The sequence below is a fragment of the Lagopus leucura genome, unplaced genomic scaffold, assembly GCF_019238085.1.
Source record: "Lagopus leucura isolate 7727_CA_CO unplaced genomic scaffold, USGS_WTPT01 Super-Scaffold_100029, whole genome shotgun sequence".
In the NCBI taxonomy this organism is placed as follows: Eukaryota; Metazoa; Chordata; class Aves; order Galliformes; family Phasianidae; genus Lagopus; species Lagopus leucura.
In genome coordinates this window covers 1,687,102-1,701,248 of record NW_024962280.1, presented here as the reverse complement: position 1 = coordinate 1,701,248, position 14,147 = coordinate 1,687,102, and the positions used below count along the sequence as shown (strand labels likewise).

General features: G+C 42.0%; 1 protein-coding gene across 4 annotated transcripts in view; it reads left to right on the top strand.

Annotated features, from left to right (window-relative positions):
- The first annotated feature begins 75 nt into the window (after nt 1-75).
- Nucleotides 76-14,147, top strand: part of IFT80 (intraflagellar transport 80) — a 42,992-nt gene continuing 28,920 nt past the window's right edge. Inside the window, exons 1-5 of one of the 4 annotated variants that reach the window (XM_042881159.1) lie at nt 76-127; nt 1,739-1,825; nt 2,154-2,375; nt 9,297-9,407; nt 12,223-12,291. In XM_042881159.1, the coding sequence (XP_042737093.1) occupies nt 1,789-1,825; nt 2,154-2,375; nt 9,297-9,407; nt 12,223-12,291 (439 nt within the window). In that variant the 5' untranslated portion in view covers nt 76-127; nt 1,739-1,788. Of the gene's footprint in view, nt 128-553; nt 761-1,738; nt 1,826-2,153; nt 2,376-9,076; nt 9,211-9,296; nt 9,408-12,222; nt 12,292-14,147 lie in introns of those variants that run through there. The other 3 variants (XM_042881161.1, XM_042881158.1, XM_042881160.1) reach the window with 3 other exon arrangements.

Sequence of the window (14,147 nt, the reverse complement as noted above, 5' to 3'; positions counted from 1 at the left end):
GCGCTGTCACACGGCGCTGCACTGCGCCTCTCGCGGGACGCGGCCATAGAGAGACGTGGCCATAGAGACGGCGCCGCCACACGCCGAGCTCGCGGAGCCGCGGGCCGCCCCGCCGCCGCCGCCACAGGTAAAGGCAGAGCCGGGCGGGGGGCGGCTGCGGGGAGATGGGAGGGGCGGCGCTGGGCGGGCGGATGGCGAGGGTGGTGGGGGACGGGCTCGTCAGCTGAGGTCCCGAGCGGTGCCGGCGGGGAGGCGGCCCGCCGTGACCTCCCTCGGGCTGCGGGGCGAAAGGAGGCGGTTCTGGCACGAGCGGAGAGCGAGACGGGCCGCGGGGCCGAGGAGAGCTCCTGCCCGCTCCCCCCCGGGCCGGCCCCCGCCCCCGGGGGGGGGGGGGGGGGGGGGGGCGGGCGGGCCGGCGGGGGGTGTGGGCCGGGGGGGGGGGGGGGCGGGGGGCCCGCCCCGCCCCCCCCCCCCCCCCCCCCCCCCCTCAGAGCCGTTGCTCAATCTCCCCTCAGATCCTCCGCAGCCCCGGAGGGACGACGGCCGAGGCGGCAGGGCTGCGCAGGCCGAGCTCCCGCCGCTCCGCATCGCTGCCCGCTGCTCCTCGCCGCCGCGTCCCGTGAGAGCTGCCCACAAACGCCTTCGTCTCCGCTGTGAGCTCCGTGCCTGTTGGCGGCAGGTGGAACTGCCAGAACCGTGAGGGTGCAGTGCGATAGGAAAGGCTCTAAGCGAGGCGTCACCGCGGGGCGAGCGGCAGCCGGTGGGTTAGGGGTGCTGTGAGGTGCTCGGAAAACGGGTGGGTGGGATCATGGCACGCAGATGGGACGGTTCTGCTGGCACGGCTGTGAGGGAGTCGGGGATGGGGCTGAAAGGCCAACTGATGTGCCTGGATAGTGAGGATCACAGCACAGCCCTTGGTTCGGGGAATGAGGAGGATGTTAGACATTCAAATATGAGAGAAATGTTCAAAAATAAATATAACTATTGCACGTTTTAATTGGTGTAACATAGGGCTGAAAGGAGCTCTTATCCTCTGAGCATCCTTTTTACATTTCTCAAATTCCACGTGGTAGCTGTTTGACCCGTCGTTGTTCTTATGGTGGAAAACATTTGGAGGCTCAGAGGTCACATCATGCATCACTGCCCTCCTCAGTGCCCTGTCTGCTCCCACCCTTTGTGCTCCCCCCTTCCCACCCTGAGGGCTGGCAGTGCTCATCCAGCACAGAGCATCCCAAAGGCTTTGGCTGTTGCACTGCGGATGAAGACGGGGCTGTAGGACCTCACTGACCTCCCCACGGAAATACTGTGTTGCAGTGAAGCAGGGTGGACATTACAAGTAGCAGTGGGTGGCAGTAAGATGATGTATCATTTGGTCCTGGCAGGGTTGTCTTCCCAGCAGGACTTTTCATTCTGTGTGTTCTCACAATGCTGTCATTAAACATGAAGGTTCTTGACAAGTCCGGGTTTTCCCTCACTACCATCACAGCTGTGTGTGCACCAGGGAACTTCAGTGTTTCCTTCTACAGTGTTCTAGCAAAGCACACCTGGCACAACGTGCTCTTATTCAGCGTGCAAGGGTGCTGCTGGATTCTGTACAAACCCCTAAAACCTCATTTGGTGCTTATTTTGACACAGTACTAATGTAATGTAGCTTATTTGAAAACATTTTGTTGTAGTGTTGGTATCTTCCTTTTGAGTTTCGGCTGCCTATATATGTGCTCGTTCTGTTTTTTTGCAGTTATAATATACCTGCATACCTCGTTTGAATGTTCCATCTGAACAACCAAAATGAGACTGAAGACTTCGCTTTTAAAGGAACCAAAACATATCCTTTATCTCAGAATAAACCACTGAAATCCATGCTATATTCTCATGTAGTTTATCTTCTCTAAAGGATTTTATTTATCATAAATCTTGCAGTAAAATATTTGTCACACGGTATGGTTTGTCTGCTTTATTTCTCATGGAGTTTCTACCGGCTTTTCTTGAAACAAACAAGCAGGGAAAGAATGAAGAATTGTATTTCCTATATATAAAGTATTCTGTGCAATAGCATTGAAGTAATGTTCAAGTATGTTGAATGTTGAAGTAATGACCATTTACTAAGTATTTTTAACAATTAAAGCTTTCAGACTTCCTTAATTTAATTAAACATAAGGAATTAGTTAGCTGTGTGGGATGGACCACAGCTGACGAGCTGTATTCCTGCAGTGATGATCACCAGATTCTGAAATGGAACCTTCTAACGAGTGAGACGACTCGAGTAGTGAAACTTCCAGATGATACTTATCCCATAGACCTTCACTGGCTTCCCAGAAGTGTTGGTGGGAAGAAGCAGTCCCAAGCTGAGAGCTTTGTTCTTACAAGTTCTGATGGTATGGCAATTTAAAACATTTCTAACTTTATACCACTTTGTGCATGAGAAATCATTTGCATTTAAATAGTCTGAAATAAAGCAGTTTTGAATGCTGATACACCAGTTGCACCGATGTAAAAATGCTTCAAAATCAATGTGTTGCATTACTGTAGTTTTCTCTGATACAACATTACTAGGTATATTTCTTTCATTCAGCAGATGTATAATTTTGTATGTAAGGTCAAATTCTGTCCTCTTTGGTCGCTCATTTCACACTTGGCTCTTTCATAGATCAGTAGCTTCCAATACGTCTGCACTGCTGCTGCACAGATATCAGATTGTTTTAACTGTCAAAACTGAAGATGACCAAAATACTGAAATTGCTTCACCATGTATCAATGTAGGCCGTTTCTGGGACAGATCTTGTATGTGTTTTCTGCACTGTCTCGAGTATCGCTCTCAAGCTTTGAGTTCTGGCTGTCAGCGGAGATGTAAGACTGATCTGTATATCTCACATACTGCCAGATGTACCTATTGTTTCTTCCCAAACCTGCCAGTTTTCAAACTAAGCTTACCAGGGGCTTGATCCTTCAAGAAACTTGCCTTTTTAGTTTGCTTGTTTTATTTTACATTGACCTCATTGTAAGTATTATTCTGAAACAAAAGCACAGGTAAGAAAAATAGTCCTTGATTCAGGCTGTGAGTGCCTGACTGGCAAAAGCCTGCTGCTGGGGCTGGGATGTTATTTTGAGATGGATTTCTGATAATTTCATGAGGTACATCCAAGAACTCGGCACATGAGTGACTTGGAAAAGCTCTATGGTTTGCTCATAGAAGTTGGACAGTCCTTACGTAGGTATTAACATTTTATACATTCCTTTTACTTATTGAAAACACTGGAAAATTTGATAACAAGTCAATTAAACTGTCTTGCCAATAGGAGTAATTACGTGCACAAAGAAGCAAATCTCATCAATACACTCAACTGAGTTTATGTTCTTTTGTCAGCAGTCAAAGGTCCTGGTGGTGAAGCTGTTTGTCTACACAAATGGTAGCAGTGGGAGTTGCTCAACAACAGACTCAAAGCAATATGCTGCCCTAAATCTGCCAGCTCTTTCAGGCAGAACAGCTCTTGGCCAATTGTAGAGTTTCCATCAGGATATGGCCATCTGCCCATGACCTTATTTTAATGGGAATGGTGGATGATTTCCAGTTAACTTCTGCCCAAGTTTAGCCAGAACCTTGAATTTCTGGATCTAGCATGCTCTCATTGGTGAGTGCAGCTTACGTGGCCAGCTTCCCAGTGAGTCTGATTAGAAGAGGTTTGTTACAGGGCAATAGCAGTGTGGTGCTGATGAGTCCAGCGTGGCTTTCTGTATGGGTAGAGAGAGCCATGTATTTGAAGAAGGCAGGAAAGTTCATTCCATGCATTAAACTTTGTTGATTTCTCTGGCTGCTGACAATGGTTGCACTTAAGAAATTAGGAAGGATAAGAGTTCAGTTCACAGAGTGAAAGCCAAGTTGGTTTTTTTAAAGCTTTTTGTACTTCCTATGGAATAAATGCACTAAACTTACAGAGCAATAGCAGGACATCGTTTGGCTTGAGTCTGAAGGTCAGCTCACTGTGGCATCCTACATCCCCTATGTATGGGAAGGAAAAATGGGGAGAGAAGTTTGGCTGAGCAGAAGTGCAATTTTTGCAGTGCTTGGTGCTGAATTTCGCTGGGCCTGATGAGGAATTCATAGAACTGTGGGCTGCTTTGGGATGGAAGGGATCCTCCTGGAGGCATTCAAGGCCAGGCTGGATGTGGCTCTGGGCAGCCTGGTCTGGTGGTTGGTGACCCTGCGCATAGCAGGGGGTTAAAACCAGATGAGCACTGTGGTCATTTTCAACCCAGGCCATTCTAGGATTCTATGATAAATCACCTCAGCCCCACCTCTGCCATAGACAGGAACACCCCCCCATGACCCCGGCCCCCAGCACTGCAGTAATGGGGCATCCACAGCTCTGGGCAGCAGTGCCAGGGCCTCACTGCCTCTGAGTGAAGGATTTCCTCACATCTAATCTGAATCTCCCCCTTTAGTTTAGAGCCATTACCCCTTGAAAAGAAAAGGGATTCTTTTTTTTTTTTTAAATCATGCAAATGATTGTGTCACTGTATCTCAGTTAGAATCTGTATGCACTTGAAAGTCTTTGACCTGTCATTGTCCAGCTTCTAGAGATCAGCTTGATCAACTTTCACTTTCTTTTAATGCAATGCTTCTTGCTTGCATGCAATATAAAGTGAGTTGACCATCTGCCAACTTCAGTGCAGTGGGAGATTTTGGGGTTTTTTGCTCTTTGTGGATGTGCAGGCCCTTTGTATTGCCCAGTTCTCAGCATACCCCTATGACTTACCACCTTAACAGTGTTAGAGCTGCAGTTGGTATCATCTGTTCAGACTGCAGTCTCGTAGCCTGCCCTGCTTCTAGCTGTGACACGGGGTTGTACAGAGCAGTAGATACCCTGGGGATAACATGGGATATTACACAAGGAAGACAGGATGTGATTTTAATTCAATTTATTGAGCTGAATAGAGTAATTCCCAATTTGTATATGTGCTTCAAGTCTGAATTTAAACAAAAGTGAAATAATAGAAACCCTTTTTTCCCCGTTCCCTAAAAGAATGAAGCAAATGGGGATTCTATGGTCAGTCTTGTAGGGGTCTGGCAGGCAGGTGGGAATTTGGGAGCTACCTCTGATACGGTTTAATTAGCACTGCTGTTACTCATGGAATGAGGAATTTTCACCATAATCAATTCACTACTTTTTCTTAGCTGTTGTTAAGGGATGAGCTTTCAGCAATGACTGGGAAATTCAGCCTGAAAATGTGGTTTCTGGAAAACAGTTGAAGAGATGTGTTTGTGAACAATCGTAGTTTTATTTGTTAGCTTTTCCTCAGTGAAACTGAAATAGAAAACAGCGCTGAACCAATTGTGAAAGAATGAATGGGGATAAAGCTCAATGCAGAAGGCTTTGGACTTTTTCTCCTAGTGTAATCTGGCACTTTCGATAGATACAAATATATATATAGAGAGAGAGAGAGAAATAACTTGCAGAGGTTTTTTTTTTTTTGCACATGTGCAAGCAAATTGTTCATACAATTAAAATGCAATCATTTATTTCTGAATTACTGTATTTTTAAAATAGTAAAATTTAAAATGCTGTTTAGCTACTAATCACGTAGCACATGTGTCAAGCCTACAATTTTCCTGCAGCAGCTCATTCATGTCTGTGATAAGGAATCCTGGAAATCTGCTGAATCTGATGGAAACTGAGTCTCACATCTTTACAGAGTTGCATCAATTCCTGGTTGAACTCCAGATGTTTGTGAAATTAGAGCAAATGTAAATTTAATCCTCTTGGGCTTGCTTCTGAGTTGCATCTCTGGTGGAATATTGTCTTTTGCTTCCTACTTGAGCTGGGCACGTTACTGCTTTCTCTACAAACACAAAGGAAATACTCAGCTTTAAACTGTGTATTAAGCAAAACTCGTAAGGAATTGGACCTATTTTTTCAGCTTGTATATTATTGATCATTTTCTATTAGGTCAGCATTTAAGAGTCTATGAAATGTAATGAACAAAACATACGTGTTTTATGGTCTGTATTTGAATAGGCTGCTAATCTCCCACTTGACATTCCTCCAGAACTGGAGAGTCAATTTAAACTTGAGGACAGCTTCTGTACTTAATGAAGATAAGGGAACAATATTCTGCAGAACTGATACTTTAAAAAGGTGAAATTGAATCATTTCCATTGAATCGCTTCTGTCTATTCCAAGCATAAAGCTAAATTTTTCCCTTTCTTAATTGCTTATAAGAAGACAATAATTTTGAAAGCCACTACTACCTGAATGTTAAATTGAAGGCAGAAGAAGGCAGAGAAATCCATTGAAAGTTGGCCTTGGAACAACTTCTGCCTAAGAATGCCATGAAAAAGCCCAGTATCTAATGGGTCACATTCATTTGATTCTCATAAGTTGTAAGTTCACGTGTTGGAAAAGTAGAGAAATTACAGAAATGAGGATGATAGCCACGATAACTTGATTTGTTGTGCTGTAGTGCTATGGTACACTTTTAAAACACATGATTGTTTTTCCAGATGCTTCTATCTTAGTGCCAAGATGTTTTTATTTGAAAGTGTATTCTTTCCTGCTAGGCTACAGTTTGCTGTGCTTTGTTATTGGGAAGATGCCTTGTGACAGAAGTAAGGGCTGGTAGAACAGGAAGGGGTGCAGAAGGTTGGTCGGTGAGTTGGATGCTTCCCAGTGGAAGAGGATTCTGCTCTGTGATGTGGCCATTTTTCTCCTGGTGTGACTTACACCAAAATTATCACACTGCTTTGTCTGTGTGCTTGATTGTCCTGGGATGTATCAGATTGGAGGGGTTTTTTACAGAACTTACAGACCTCAGATTCACTCTGGGTCAATGAGAGCTGGTCCAATACTACAAAATTCTCTGTATTCTTTGCAGAGTGACTCTGAAGGCTTTAAGTTGGGTACTGAAAGTTGATGGACTCTTTGAGTTCTCTGTGTATGCGAGCTTACTGTGGCAAGGCTGATTATAATTTTTTCCTTCCACTTGTAATATCAGTGAAACACGTACATGATTGCCATGAAGAGCTCAGCCATGTAGTGTTGAACAGCATTGGTGATGCCATGAGAATGTAATCCAATGAATAGAGGAAGCTGTTGTGCAATGGAAAAAGGTCCTGGCTATGGGCTGAACAAATATGCTACATCAAATGAGGGAGGTGGTCAGAACAAACAATGCTTTTTTAATAACTGAAATGCTATTCAGTTGGGAAAGATAGCATTAGTTGTGGAATGCCTGTGAATCCAGCTACTACTTATATACAAGAAATGAGAATCTCACACCTGTGAGATACTCTGTAACTAGAACATTGCAGTGAATATGGAAGGACCAGTATTGATAATCCTAGAAGCTAAGAATTAAGTGAATGAGGGGGAAGCTGTTTTAGTATTAATTTTGTAAAGGAAAAGGGAGGTGGGATAAACCAGTTGTGCAGAGGGCTCTCTTAGATCTGAATATGTGTGGTAAGGAAAAGCAAAAATGTTTAGTTCACTGTGTTGTATTTTAAATGGTCACTTCAAAGAAACTGATTTGTACAAACTGTTCTTCTTCAGTGTTAACTCTTCTGCTTGGAATACCTTACAGTGGCAGAGATTTGGCTGAGGATTGTCGCCTATTTGTTCATATGCTTAAAATGAAGACAAAGTGTAATTGTATTCATTTGAGTAACGCTGCAGAGAGCAGTGGTGTGTGTTTGATGTTTATTTCCTGCCAGATCTAGCAGAATGCTTTTTGTTTGTTTGCAGTCGGGTTTTGTTTTCAGCTTTTGTTTCTGTTTTGTTTTTGAAACCGAAGTGCAAAATAAAACATGGGAAGCCAGAACACAATGAAAGTGGATTCAGGTTTCTGGAAGCACACCCATCCTGCCTGCTGGGATTTTCATGTGCATTTAGTGCAATGATGTCTTAGGTTTACCTTCTGCTAACGTTGATAACATATTTCTTTACTGAAGGAGCCAGGTATTGAGCTCCTGCAGATGAGCTGTGTGGTCAAACTACTCCATGGACCAGAAGGAACCTCCCAGCCTTCTCCAGCTTGCAGTGCCTTCCAACACCCACAGTGAGCTGAACCCAGCTGTGTGCTGGAAGCTTTCACGTTAGCTGCTGACTGCTGGAAGGTTCTTGTTGATATCACAGTTCTGACTGATTATCTAGTTCTGCATAGGAGAAACTGGATTTTAACTGGTTAAGCTACTTTCTTTTTATCCACTTTGGATAAGCTTATCATGAGGGCTCTGACCAAAGAAAACACCTTCAGATATGGACTCCAGACACTTGAATATCTTTGGTAACTGAAAATATAGTCCCCATTCTCTGTGTGTTTTTTCAATATGTTTCTGGGATCCTGCTATTTAACCAGAACAGGTATGGCCTGTCTTATGATTCATATTCCCATGCAGGAGGGTCATATGCATATGTTATTAGTGGAAAAGTGATCCTGTCTTAAGTGATGGAGCATTTGCACGCACTTGGTGTGAGGTATCCATGCATTGTTCATCTTGAGGAGCTCTCATGCTGGGAATAGCTTCTTGTGGTTCACTGGCTGGTAGATTAGGTAAATTAATTTGAAAAAGGTTTTGGTTTTAAAGTGGTTAATTTGAATGTGAGCTATTCTAAGCCACACTTTTGTTCTGCCACATGTTTCCAAGCCCTTCTTTGTCTGCTCTTTGGTCCAGTTTAAATTTGATCTTCCTGGATTTAAGCAACATCCCTCATTTGGAAAGAAAGACTTCCTCATGCTTCTGTTGAAATCATTAATAGCTTTGTTTTTGGCTTCTGTGAATTTCCATAACAGCTCCATAATGCAGGCAGTAAGACTTCCTCAGAGAAACGCGCTCGCTGCTGGTCAGATTGTACTCACTTTTCCATTATCCTTTTGGTGCTGAGTGATTTTTCAGATCTTAAAAAAAGAAAACACAAGGGCTCTCCTGGGCTGCAGAGCGCGTACCTCTGTTTGTTAGCTCTCAGACAATGAAACAGCAGCAGGCAGCTGCGTCCCCAGAGGGACACGCAAACCTTAGAGGGGCATGAGCAAAATGAATCGTCAAAACAAAGGCCGTACATACCACAAGGAAAGAGCACAACCCATTTGTACAAACATCTTAGCTGGTTTACAAGTGTTTCTTTTGCAAGAGTGCATTTGTTTGGGCTAGTCGTAGTTGGGAAGAATGTAGTTGCGTGTTCTGATCTTGGTTTCGTTGGTTCATTCCTCTGGTTTTGTGTAAGCATTTACGACAGAAGATAAGAATAAATATCGGTCCACAAAATTAGATACTCTATTTCTATATTGATTTTTTTTTTGTTCAGGGAAATTCCACTTAATTTCAAAAGTGGGAAGAGTAGAGAAAAGTGTGGAAGCCCACAGCGGAGCCGTGCTTGCAGGGAGGTGGAATTCCGAGGGAACGGCGTTGGCTACAGGTAAGGAAATGAAGGGGGTTGAAAATGAAAATAACAAAAGGGCTCCCTCGAAATGGAACCTTTGGGGTTTTCAGTGTGCAAAGATGATACGCAGTGAAGAAATGGAAGGGTACAGAAATGTAGTATTAGATTTATAAAACTGTCCATACGGTGTGTAGAACATAAGGACCTCACTGTATGTGATAAGCACAGTGGTGCTTAACTTAATCCCCGACATACATTTAAAAGATGTGGTCCCAAATTTCCTAGCATATATTCTTGTTACGTAGAATTTGAATTAATAAAACTGAGTCTATTGAAGAGTTCACTTACGGGTCTAGCTTTAAATTCCTTTGCAAGAATGGGAATGAAATGGAAATTCAAAATCAGCAACAAATAAAGTTAGCTACAGTAAGGGATTTCTAATGTCTTCCTTATTGGGGTATTATCACCTTGTGTAATAGAAATTCATTTGGTGCTGTTTATTAATGATGTTTTAGAATTATTAGCACTACTTTAATACAAAAAAGAGTAAAAACATTGTTATGTGATCCTGTTAATTATGTATTGTCCTACGTACGTGATGGCAAATGTTTTTAATATCAAAATTCTTAGAGGCTTCTACAGACATTCTGCTTTTCATACATGAAGGAGAACATTTGTTTGTTTTTTTTCTTGTCTGTTAGGACAAAAGCTTTCTAGGTTGGTATGTTTATACCTTACAGATGGCTCTGGAGCCAGTGAAGGTTACTGAGGCCTCGTGAGCTTATTGAATGTTCCTGTGCTGCTCTTCCTTGATTATTAGGAGCAGTTCAGTCTAGCTGCTGTCTCCTCCTTCTCTCTGCTGGGGCTGGGAGAGTGATCTCCAACACCCACATCTATGTGTTTTTTTGTTCTAAATCTTTTGGTAATTAGTTGCTTTTGGCATTTTTTTGTCAGAAAACCAACAACAAAGCTATCTTGATGTTGAGGAGAAGCTAATTACATTTCCTGTGATGTACTTCTTGATTTCTGTTGGTGGCAGAGTTTTCTGCAGCCCCCACTGATCTAGCACAACTGATTGTTTTGGACAAATTCCAGCTCAGTCCAGAAGCACTGAAGATAATTTTGGATCTGCTTGTTTCCAGACTCAGTCTGACTCTAAAATGCTGCCTTAAGGAGCTCTGTCTGGCATATTCCTCTTAAATCCCAGAGGAACGGAAATATTGTTCTTTTAAGAGACAGATTTGCCCCAAGGACTTCTCCAAAAAAAATGTTGGAATTACCTTTTTCACCTTGATTTTTTTTTTTTTTTTTTTTTTTGAAAGCTTGTATGATATGCTCTGAGATCAACCACTCATGTACAGCAGCTGTGCCTTGAGAAATAGTGGCTCATTGAAGGTACCATATCAGTTAAAATGCTCTTTATGGCTCTATTTTAATAGTGTCAAATGGGCACGAGAAAGATTTTTAACAATTTTATGCTTTTTAAACGACTTAAATGCTAAATCTGCCATGTATCAAAACTAAAAATACAGTAAAAAAAATTAGAAGGAAGAATGGTACCAAAGGTCCAGATGCACCTTTTTCCTGATTAATTGAATCTGGGATGTTTAAACAGAGTCACAGGAGTTTGCATTTCAAACACATTAAACAATCTCTGGATTTTATGGCTAAATCTGCTGTACAGCATAAACATATAAGCAAGTAAACTTGTTTTCCTTGGTATCACACAGTTATTTTGTAAAAACCAAACCTTCCAGATTGGGCCTTCAGTTATCTTCAGATTCACCATTTGTCAAACTGTGGAGCCTCCAGTCTAACACATGAAATCTGTTCCTAAGAGACTCATTGAATCAGCCTTTGGGACTTAGAACTGTAAATAGGTGTGGGCCACAGAATACAGAACTTGAGATATTTAAATAGGGATGGACTTTCTCTTGCCAGGAGCAGCTTCAGATCAGAAAATCAAAACCTGTGTGCATGTCTGACTTTGGGCTGCTTGCAGACCTGCACAGCTCCCATTTTCAGTTGACATTTTCAGTTTACATTGCTTGCACATTTTCAGGTGGAATTTATAGAGTTGCAGTTGGATATTCAACTCAAAAATTTGATCGTGTCTCTTGACGAGACTTTAATAAATCTCTCTTTTACAGAGAGGAATATCCCCTGCTTCACACTCATGCCTTATTCATGTCACTGCTTTTTTCTGCTCTCTCTACAGAATACATTCTACCAGGGCTGCTCCAAAAGTAATGCCTGCTATTTTGTGATGTTGGCTCATGGCATAATAGGCAAATGTTGGTGGTATGGCAGTAGTGGTTGAACCTTTCTGCCAGTGTCCCATTGCACTTTGTTGCCATGTGACAAAACAAGGAGGTCACCTCTGCTGGTGCAGGTTTTGACAAGCATAGTATGCAGATTTGTTCATTCTTGGTGTAAATAGCAAATGGTGATGACTATATTGAAAAATACTGTTTTGCTGCTGAGAATCACTCAGTCTATCCAGCAGAGTTACTGCGCTCGTTATACCATGGAAATGAATAGGAAGCAATACTCTTGGAGCAACCCGTGTGTGTGTGTGTGTCCCAAGGCAATTCCTCTTCACTCAGCGCAACCCAAGCCAAAAGGTTGGACAGCCATGCCATACGGATTTTCAGGACAGAGAGATTTATTGATAACAGTGGTAAAAAGCTTAAATATTGTTTCTTTAAAGTACTATCTATTGCCATGTTAGGAAGCCAGCATAAATGACATTTACCTTGTAAATGACACAATCTTATTTTAACTCATACAGTAACTGCAACCGTTGTGATTGTTAGACTTCTAAGTTCTGTTTTCCGTGATAACTTTACAGTTGGTGAAGATGGCCAAGTGAAAATCTGGTCCAAAAGTGGAATGCTGAGATCCACTTTAGCTCAGCAAGGTAAGTTCATTTTCTTAAAGTTCAATTACAGCTTTGAATTTGGACTATATAAGATAAATGTAAGTAACAGACCCTAAGCCAGCTAGTAATGGTTTGATTAGGGACTGTTAGGCTTAGATAAACTTCACTGAAGTTAAAGATAAGACTCAAATACAGTGGGAAGTACATCTTTGACTTTATATTGGGAATATTGACTTACATGAGGCTTATTACAGAATCACAGAATCACAGGGTTGGAAGGGACCTCAAGGATCATGAATCTCCAACCCCCCACCACATGCAGCGGCACCAACCTCCACGTTTCATAGCAGCCCAGGCTGCCCAGGGCCCCATCCAACTGGCCTTGAACACCTCCAGGGATGGACAGGGCATCACAGCCTCTTGGGCAGCCTGTATTGTCCTCACTTTTCTCATCAAACTGTTCAAAAGCACACTTAACAGGCTTCTTTGTAAAGAGTGGTGTTTGACTGATAGACAATTTATTATTAGATAGTCAAATCAGTAGAAGAGTAGAATTAGATGTGTCGTAGTGCTTGTTGTATTCCCATGGACTGTTTGTCATTGTGGTATGTCATATACAATAGAAATGTCATTATATTCCATGTGTCATGTAAGTTGGAAACGTATCTCACTCATCTAATAGACACTGTTGTCATTATTGATCTAAATGGCCTTACAATTATTCAACAGCAGCAGACACTATGTTTAAATGCAGTACTTTGAGACTCTCTATATCACATTTCCTTTTGCTTGCTTACAAAGGCATTCTTAGTAAATATTTACAAAGCACAAGATTTTCTGCAACAAAGAAGAGCATATATTGCCCCTTTTATCTTTTTTTGAATTCTATATGCTCTATGAATTTTTTGTCAGGTGATCTTTTCTCAAGATAAGGCACAATCTTCTTACATAGAGGTTTCTCTTTTGTTTTGGCTTGCCCTGGATCAACTGCCATAACGTAAGGAAATTGGCAAAAATATGTATTTCATTTTTATTACTGAATTATGATTGGCAGTTGTGATATGAGTATGAAATACTTTCTGATATAGATTCCAGTTCTCTTGTTTTAGGTTTTGTAACATTTGCTGTTCAGCTGAAATGGTTTATACTCAGTCCCTCCATCCACATAATTCTTTTTGGGTGACAAACGTAAAGGACGAGCTCTGTCACTTACTTTTTTAACAAGATGGTTGTTTCCAAGGAATAAAAGAAAAATTGCCAAATGTAAAATATTAGTAAGAAAACATTTTTAGCCATCAGTTTCAGCGCTATGCTGAGGATTCTGGAAAGGAATGAAATCCAGTTTTTAATATTAAGCCACGGACTTTGCAGATGAAACTATGAACTGAAAAAGAGATTGTTTAGAGCATTGCAAGAGTGCTTGAAAGATGGTGAGTTCCTCTGCCCAACTGAATGCAGTAACTCATGTAATACACGCAGGCAGTCCTACTGAGCTGAAATCCCTCTGCTGAAATTCTTTGTTGAACTGGGGCCCTGGAGGCCTAACCTTGATCTTGGCTCTGCAACCACAGTTTTATGCACACTGGAGCATTTCAGTTGTTTTTATAGAAATCAATTTAAGATCACCTGATTGTGAAGTATGGTGGTGTAAGCTGCGAATGTGTGCTCATGCAAACAATGTTTGGTATTTATTAAAAAAAAAAAAAAGGCAATTTAAAGTTACAATTTTGAACATTTTTGTACTATTTCAGTGAAGATACTGAGCTAGATTTTGTTTTTCAGCCTTCATGCATTGAGATCATGTGACCTTTTGACATTTTTTAAGAAACCACATGCACCTGGGGTTGGGTTAAATGTCAGACCCTTATCTCTTTCTAAAACAAATTATCTAAATT